The 8,881-nt window shown below is 34.9% G+C and overlaps 1 protein-coding gene across 6 annotated transcripts; it reads left to right on the forward strand.

Moving 5' to 3' along the window:
• The first annotated feature begins 1,883 nt into the window (after window positions 1-1,883).
• LOC105127897 (sulfate transporter 1.2-like) lies at window positions 1,884-8,643 on the forward strand. Of its 6 annotated transcripts, none has more exons than XM_011029373.1 (16): window positions 1,884-2,367; window positions 2,495-2,556; window positions 3,317-3,469; window positions 4,181-4,540; window positions 4,638-4,686; window positions 4,784-4,994; window positions 5,112-5,286; window positions 5,435-5,500; window positions 5,595-5,708; window positions 5,842-5,958; window positions 6,069-6,195; window positions 6,581-6,867; window positions 6,965-7,155; window positions 7,673-7,758; window positions 7,858-7,934; window positions 8,131-8,643. In XM_011029373.1, exons 4-16 carry the CDS (start codon window positions 4,190-4,192, stop codon window positions 8,272-8,274), a joined length of 1,995 nt encoding a protein of 664 aa, XP_011027675.1. In that variant the 5' UTR covers window positions 1,884-2,367; window positions 2,495-2,556; window positions 3,317-3,469; window positions 4,181-4,189; the 3' UTR covers window positions 8,275-8,643. The 6 variants fall into 6 exon arrangements, with proteins under 6 accessions (XP_011027675.1, XP_011027676.1, XP_011027674.1 ...); XM_011029374.1 differs by having other exon boundaries at window positions 3,384-3,469; XM_011029372.1 differs by lacking the exon at window positions 3,317-3,469 and having other exon boundaries at window positions 1,885-2,367.
• Window positions 8,644-8,881: the final 238 nt, after the last annotated feature.

The following is an 8,881-nucleotide window of genomic DNA, read 5'->3' on the forward strand; positions in this document are numbered from 1 at the left end:
TTTTGGACATTTTGACGCAATAATATTAAAAATAAATTTAAAAATAAAAAATATATTTTTAAATATAAAATATTTTAAAAAACCATCCAACTAAACAGCAACCCAAGATTTAAAAATGTGAACAGGGAGAACCTGGACCCAAACACGTCCCCGTTCAATATACCACTGACGTTTGCGACTGAAGGCACGCACGCAGGCAGGATGGAGAAAGAAAAGTTATATAATCGTTAAACGTCATTAAAAGCACAGGCGTCGAATAAAGTGGCAGCAGCGTATGGCGTTTCTCTTTGTTTGACTTTTTCCCGTGGCAGCTCCGTAATATTGTACTACTGGTTTAAGTAATAAATTTTAAAAAAATATCATAACCACAAAATAATTATTACTTTAAAGTATTATTTGGGGTCACAGTGCAACCTGAATTACAAGAATTTTTAAAAATTATTTTTTAATTGAAATTAGTTTTTTATGTTTTTTTGAACATTTTGACACAACAATATTAAAAATAAATTTAAAAAATAAAAAATATATTTTTAAATAAAAAATATTTTTAAAAAACCATCCAACTAAACAGCAACCCAAGATTTAAAAATGTGAACAGGGAGAACCTGGACCCAAACACGTCCCCGTTCAATATACCACTGACGTTTGCGACTGAAGGCACGCACGCAGGCAGGATGGAGAAAGAAAAGTTATATAATCGTTAAACGTCATTAAAAGCACAGGCGTCGAATAAAGTGGCAGCAGCGTATGGCGTTTCTCTTTGTTTGACTTTTTCCCGTGGCAGCTCCGTAATATTGTACTACTGGTTTAAGGAAATGGTCTAAATAGTTGTTGAGTTATAAATCATAGATGATACAAGGAAAAAGAAACTTAAAACTCATTAAAAATAAATAGATGAAAACACATCTCATCAAAGCACGTGTTTTATTAAAATTTAAATTTTTTATTTAAAATATTTTTTAATATTTTTAGATTATTTTAATATGTCAGTATCAATAATAAATTTTAAAAAATATAATAATTTAATATATTTTTAAATAAAAAATACTTTAAAAAACAACTATTACCTCAACACCAAATACTAAAAAATTATTTGGAATAAGTGTAACCATATTTTAAGAGTTTTTAAAAATTATTTTTTGCTTTTAAATATGGTAATATTAAAAATAAATTTAAAAATAAAAATATTATTTTAATATATTTTTAAATAAAAAAAATATTTTAAAATCGAATAAAGTGGCAGCAGCGTATGGCGTTTCTCTTTGTTTGACTTTTTCCCGTGGCAGCTCCGTAATATTGTACTACTGGTTTAAGGAAATGGTCTAAATAGTTGTTGAGTTATAAATCATAGATGATATAAGGAAAAAGAAACTTAAAACTCATTAAAAATAAATAGATGAAAATTCATCACATCAAAACACGTGTTTGATTAAAATTTAAATTTTTTATTTAAAATATTTTTTAATACTTTTAGATTATTTTAATATGTCAGTGTCAATAATAAATTTTAAAAAATATATTATTTTAATATATTTTTAAATAAAAAATACTTTAAAAAACAACTATTACCTCAACACCAAATACTAAAAAATTATTTGGAATAAGTGTAACCATATTTTAAGAGTTTTTAAAAATTATTTTTTGCTTTTAAATATGGTAATATTAAAAATAAATTTAAAAATAAAAATATTATTTTAATATATTTTTAAATAAAAAAAATATTTTAAAAATCAATCAAATTGAAATGCAAGTTTAAAAACCGTGAACAGGGAGAACCTGGACCCAAACACGTCCTCGTTCAATATACCACTGACGTTTGCGACTAAAGGTACGCACGCAGGTAGGATGAAGAAAGAAAAGTTACATGATCGTTAAACGTTGAATAAAGTTGCAGCATCGTATGGTGTTTCTCTTTGTTTGACTTTTCCCCGTGGCAGCTCCGTAAATAACTAGAGTCCAAGTTTCCTACCATGGAACAATAACCAAACTTCATGGATTTAATATTAGGTTTATGCTTTTGTACCAAATCTTTTTTTATTTTTTTCCCCTTCTGTTAGATTGACAGAGAAGAGAAGATAATGCCCTATTATTAAGTTTGAACTCGGCAATCAAACAGAGAGTGACAAAAAGAAAATACTTTTTTTTCTTATTTCTTTGCCAAATATTTTTCCTGGGTTCGCCTTCTTTTTAGCAATAGCAAAAGAAATAGTAAACACGGGGAAGAACCTGAGCTGGACGCATCGTTATAAGAAAAATACATTGAATCTGGACAGGATTTGGGGCTGTGTTGTTGTTGTAGGATACACAGATAAGAGTTTTCCTTGTTTGATTGATAAACACTATCAAGTTTGGCGCACGTAATGTTGGGTGGGTGATAACTGTTTAATTTAAGGTTTTATTACTACTCTATAATTTTATAAATTCTACTTCTTTTTTTGCCTCTTGTTTAATATATTTTATTGCCCTCTTGTTCCTCCTCCTTTTTTACTTACAGAAATGGGCGAGGACTTAGGTTAATCTTATATGGTTTTCGTTACAAAGTGCATGAACGAGGAGGTGAGATACAATGTCTTTTAATTTCTTGAACCCATCTTCCTTTATCATCTTCTAAAAAGACATGCAATTTGGGAGATTCACATTTGTTAGTTTTGAATCATAGAAAGGAAAAGGGGACCCTTTGAATTCTGGTTTTTGGCTTCTCATCATCATGGTATTGTTTTTTCTGCCTACACATTGAAAGAAAACAGTAACAGAACGAAAGTTTTACAGTGTTATCCTGTGACATTTCTTTTTAACAATGTAGGTTGGGTATAGTGATATGCAATGATTTGGGTGTTGCTTCATGATTAATTCATTAAATAAACAAATCAATCAATGCTTATGACGTGATTTCGTTGTTGCAGTCAAGTTGGCTTTTAGGGTTTTGCGGAAAACACAAAATTGATTATTGATCTTAACGATCATGTGTGATATAATTTTTGATGTCCTGTTCGTGTCCTGTCTGAATATCGCATTCATGTTTTAAGGTCTTAGCTTTTAACCATAAATGCTTAAATGCTGTCATTGAATGTCATTTCTTCAATAGAATAATCATATCTGCAACAATTGCTGTGGTTCATTTCATGTTTGGATACGAATATTACTTTTCTTTGTGCACAGGACAGGGCCTTTTTCTTGTTTTTTTGGTTGTTTTTCTCTGGTCTATAAGAACGATGGAAATTAATAGCTTAGTTAGAAAAATGAAGTTAAAAGCTTGGAACGAAAATGTTCTTTTCTATAATGACTGGTTGTGGTTGGAGAGGAGTTGCGTTTTCAGGTTTTTCACTTTGTGATACCAAATCCTTAGGCAACAAGACATTAAACCTCCTTTTGCTTTACATTAGCCATGAACTTTTGATGTTTTGAGAAGAAAACACGCCAGGAAAGCGAAAGGTACCAGTTTAGTACCTGCTGCCACGTATGCTCCCAGGTCAACAACTCTCAAATTGCAATTTTTTACTTTACAAGCACCACAATTATGGAGGCGATGAAAAACTGCTAACATCTATCACCATGTGTTGGATAATCTATGTCTAGGTCGGTCTGAAATAAAAAAATCGCTATCTACTTTGCTCTGTATCGTGTATTTGACATGTAAGAAATCTAGATTCATACCTTATTGGTTATCATGATTCTCTCTCTCTCTATCCCTCTCTCTCTCTATGTTTATTAGGAACGTTTGACCAGTGATCCCTTTCAGAAATTATATAAGCAGGAGCTTCTGTACTTTCATTCATGTTCAAGACGGCTAAGCATTTCCCTGCATTAGTTGTCCTCACCTTCTCTCCCTGCTAGCTTCCTTTTTCGTGGTTAGCTTCAATTTCTTGACTATTTTCCACTGATTAAAGTTCCATTTTGTTAGTTTGTCAGCGTCTTTCCACTTCTTTAGCTTCTGCTTAGCTTTTCTTTGGGGAGACTATACTGAATATGCATGATGGTCTGTTAATAAATTTCAGAGTTTGTACCAGAATAGGTTCATTGTACATGCTAATAGAACACATCATTAACAAAATAGATAACCATATTTACCTTGGTTTGATTCAGCGTTTCAAGCATTTGCCTCATATTCTTTGTGCACCGATATGATCAGCATTGCCTTCTTTCTGGTAATGATCATCTTGTAAACTGTCCTGCATTACAGGTAAATTAGATGTCTCCATCTTCAGTGGTTCATTCAACTGAAGAGGACCTTGAAAAAACAGTTATGGATATTCGAAGCCTGTCATCCTCTCACCGTCATCCTCAAGATGCACCTTATGTTCACAAGGTTGGACTTCCTCCTAAGCAAAACCTCTTCAGTGAGTTCAAAGCCACTGTGAAAGAGACATTCTTTGCAGATGATCCTCTACGTCCCTTTAAGGACCAACCGAGGTCTAAAATGTTCATCCTGGGTCTCCAAGCTATATTCCCTATTTTTGAATGGGGAAGAAGTTACAATTTTTCAAAATTTAGAGGTGACCTCATTGCTGGGCTGACCATTGCTAGTCTTTGCATCCCCCAGGTAGATTATCTGCTTAAAAGATACGTAAGAAGCAGCAATATTGTGTAGTCCCCACTTTGCACTATTTCTAATAGTCTACATTTTTGGAAAAAATCAGGATATCGGGTATGCAAAGCTTGCAAATCTGGATCCTCAGTATGGATTGTGTAAGTTTGCCTTATTTGCGTGCATCTTGCATTACTTTTCCTCTTTCTTGAGTCTGATGGTGTGTTTCTGTTGTTTTTGTTTTAAAATGTTTTTCAGACTCCAGCTTCGTTCCACCTTTGATATATGCCTTCATGGGTAGTTCAAGAGACATAGCAATAGGACCAGTGGCTGTGGTGTCTCTCTTGTTGGGGACTCTGCTTCAGAATGAAATTGATGATCCTGTAGGCAATGCAGCAGAATATCGGAGGCTGGCATTCACAGCCACATTTTTTGCTGGAATCACTCAAGTAACCCTTGGGTTTTTCAGGTTAATGTTTCCAAAGGAGATTAAATTTTCAGCTTTCTTTCATATTGCGGTTTTTTTCAGTGACTCTCTATCTATATCTTTCTGTTAACATCATAATGGTTGGGAACAATTTATCAGGTTGGGGTTTTTAATTGACTTTCTATCACATGCTGCTATTGTCGGTTTCATGGGTGGAGCTGCCATCACAATTGCCCTCCAACAGCTTAAGGGTTTTCTTGGGATAAAAAAATTTACAAAGAAAACTGATGTTGTTTCTGTAATGCACTCAGTATTTGCCTCAGCTCATCATGGAGTAAGTTCTCCCCCCTTGCTCTCTGACTTGTTGTGTAGCCTTTTTCTTACCTTAAAATGTGAACTACTCTCTAGTAAATTGAGAATCCCTAGTTAAATAAATTCTCATATCTGTGGTCACTGATTTGTGTACAACAAATATTTCGCAGTGGAACTGGCAAACTATTGTTATTGGAGTGAGCTTTTTATCTTTCCTTCTTGTTGCCAAGTACATTGTAAGTCTGATCAAAGTCTAATTCTACTAATTCTTATGTGAACTGTTACCTTATTGCAAAACTTTTCTAATTCTCACCATCACTTGAGCAATAGGGAAAGAAGAACAAGAAATTCTTCTGGTTGCCAGCAATTGGTCCGTTGATATCTGTTATCCTGTCAACATTTTTTGTGTATATAACCCGTGCGGATAAGCAAGGAGTTCAAATTGTAAGAAATTCTCGTTTTTTCCTTCAATTATAACGTGCATGATTCTGTGATTACAATTATGGTTGGGACACCAGAAGTAGTGATAGCTGCAATGGCTATGGTATCACTACTAATTATTCTGTGATTTCTGTAGGTGAAACACATACAGCAAGGAATAAATCCCTCCTCTGTGGATCAAATATATTTCAATGGTGACTATTTGCTAAAAGGTGTTAGGATTGGTATTGTGGCTGGGATGGTTGCTTTGACGGTGAGATAACTTTGCAAGCTATTGTCAATTTGCACATTATATTAAGAGAATTTGGTAATCAATCATCTAACAAACTTTGTATTCCCTTTATCTTGGAATGGGATTTTCAGGAAGCCATAGCAATTGGAAGAACATTCGCTGCGATGAAAGACTATCAACTGGATGGAAACAAAGAAATGGTGGCACTAGGAACTATGAACGTTGTTGGTTCAATGACTTCTTGCTATGTGGCAACAGGTGAGAAGGATGCCCATATAAATTACGGCACCTTACAATTTAATAATGACAACGAAGTGTGTCACCTATTGTGGATGTTAATCATATATGATCTAGACTCGACTATAGAAACTTCATTTTTCTAAGCAGCCATAAAATCCAATCAATTAAAAGGAAAAGTAGACGTGAACTTTTCAATCATACAGCTACTTACAATCTGTGACGCCTAAGTTAGAATACTTGCATATAATGGTTCCCAAACAAATGTTTGACTACTAGATGTTTTGATCTTCCTTTTGGGTTGAGTTTGGAATTGGAAACTCCTTAGGGCTAATATGAGGAGGTTCTTTGATTGTGCAAATCCTCTGAATTCACTATTTTTTTTTCTCATGTTCATTACTTGCAGGTTCATTTTCTCGATCAGCTGTGAACTACATGGCTGGCTGCCAAACTGCAGTCTCAAACATTGTTATGGCGATTGTAGTATTTTTGACGTTAAAATTTTTGACACCTCTTTTCAAGTATACGCCAAATGCTATACTCGCAGCCATAATTATATCAGCTGTGATCGGCCTGATTGATTTTGATGCAGCATATTTGATATGGAAGATTGACAAATTTGATTTTGTTGCTTGCATGGGAGCATTCTTTGGTGTAGTTTTTGCTTCTGTTGAGATTGGCCTCTTGATTGCGGTAAGAATTATGATACCCGCCAGCTAAAACCCCTGTATTACTTACTATATATGATTACCAGGATTGATTAAATTATGTTTTCATTGTGTCATGGAAGGTTTCGATATCCTTTGCCAAGATTCTTTTACAAGTTACCAGGCCCCGGACCGCAATTCTTGGAAATCTACCAAGGACAACTGTATACAGAAACATTCTACAATATCCTGAAGCAGCTAAGGTCCCTGGTGTTTTGATAGTGAGAGTTGATTCTGCGATCTACTTTTCTAACTCTAATTACATCAAAGAAAGGTAAAGATGTTTTTTTGGCCTTTTAGCTAATCGATTCATGTGTATTTTGTATTGTTTTGGTGGAGAGAGACCATCTATGAATTGAAATCGAACCGTGGGCTGTTATTTTTTTTCCTGTCTCACGCTTCTAATTAAGGACCTTTTTCTTTGAGGTTTTGGCTTTAGCTATAATGAAAGAACACAACCCTAGTATTTGCAAGACTTGTTTTGATTAGGAAGCTACCTGAATAGAGTTGAACTGTAGATGATAGGCAATTAGAAAGTCAAATAACTTGTATGAGTGACTATGATGGATAAATTCAGTAATTTTATAATCTGGTCAAGTTGGTTTGTTGGCTTGGGGGAGGCATTTGAAGCTTAAACTTGTGGAATTCGTGTGTTTGAAGCGTTATGGTTGCAGCGTTCATAAGTAAAAGTAGCTTAAGACATAGCTATGATTTTATTATTTACATTTTCGCAAGAAGTTGAGATTTCCAGCAGCAGCTTTGCTGAGGCTAAAGATGAGATTTTCTTGCAGGATATTGAGATGGTTGATGGATGAGGATGAGCTAGTAAACAAATCCGGCCTGACCAAAATCCAGTTTTTAATTGTGGAGATGTCACGTAAGCTGTTCTCTGCTGAATCTTCATTGCTATCTACGAGCTGACTTGCTAATATTTAATTTCAAAACTCATTTATGATGCTTTTGGATTTGGTGCCAGCCGTTATTGACATTGACACCAGTGGCATCCATGCGATGGAAGAGTTATTCAGATGTCTCCAGAAAAGAGAGATTCAGGTGATTAACTCTTGCACGTTAACACTGCCACCTAATATGTCATGAAATCTAAGCTTGTAAATTAACCACGTACAGCTACATTGCAGTATCATACACGCCTCTAGAACTAACACACAAACACATGTAGTACGATCATAAGTGCTTCGGTACTGTTAGAAAAGTAGCCTTACCGCATGTTCATTGTGTTGTTGCACAGCTTATCCTAGCAAATCCTGGACCGGCGGTGATTGATAAGCTCCATGCCTCTGGTTCTGCACAATTGATTGGAGAGGAAAAAATCTTCCTCACGGTTGCTGATGCTGTGGCATCATGTTGTCCAAAATCGGTGGGAGAAGTTTGAGAGAGGATTTAAATTGTGGTTTTTGTGTTCGAGAGATGAGATCTCACTGCTGCTGTGATGTGTGGGCATTCTAACGGGGGGAGTAGTGGTGGGTCATTGCAAAGGTGGTTTGTTCAGTGGATTGTCAGTGCTCCCCTCCCTCCCCGTTACCAAAGCACAGGAAAGGTGCATTGTATGCTCTGCATCGAGGGTTAAGTACAAGTAGGAAAGGTAAAAGGCAGTGGAAAAAACAAAAAAATAAAAGGGGGTGGGAGGCGATAAGGATCTGGTCTTTTCTTATTTTTATTTTCCATTTGTTTTTTTTCTTTTTTGTGTGTATGTTTGTGAAATGTGAATACAAGTATGACCATAAAATCCGAGAATAAATTGCATTCCGTATACGGTGAATTCGAGGAAAGGACTTATTCAAGGCAGTTTGCACGTCGCAATTCTTTTACCAGTTTTCAAGCTTCTCTATTCCATTTTCTCCCTGGTTCTGCTCGAAATCCCATCCCCTCCTCCTCCTCTTTTACTAACGTGTATGTCCAAACAAGATTTCATGCATTTTAATTAATCTCATGCGCGCCATGAGCTTAACAATTATATAAATTTTAATTACATTTAATAT

This window comes from Populus euphratica, unplaced genomic scaffold, assembly GCF_000495115.2.
Source record: "Populus euphratica unplaced genomic scaffold, PopEup_1.0 scaffold93.1, whole genome shotgun sequence".
NCBI classification, from domain to species: domain Eukaryota; kingdom Viridiplantae; phylum Streptophyta; class Magnoliopsida; order Malpighiales; family Salicaceae; genus Populus; species Populus euphratica.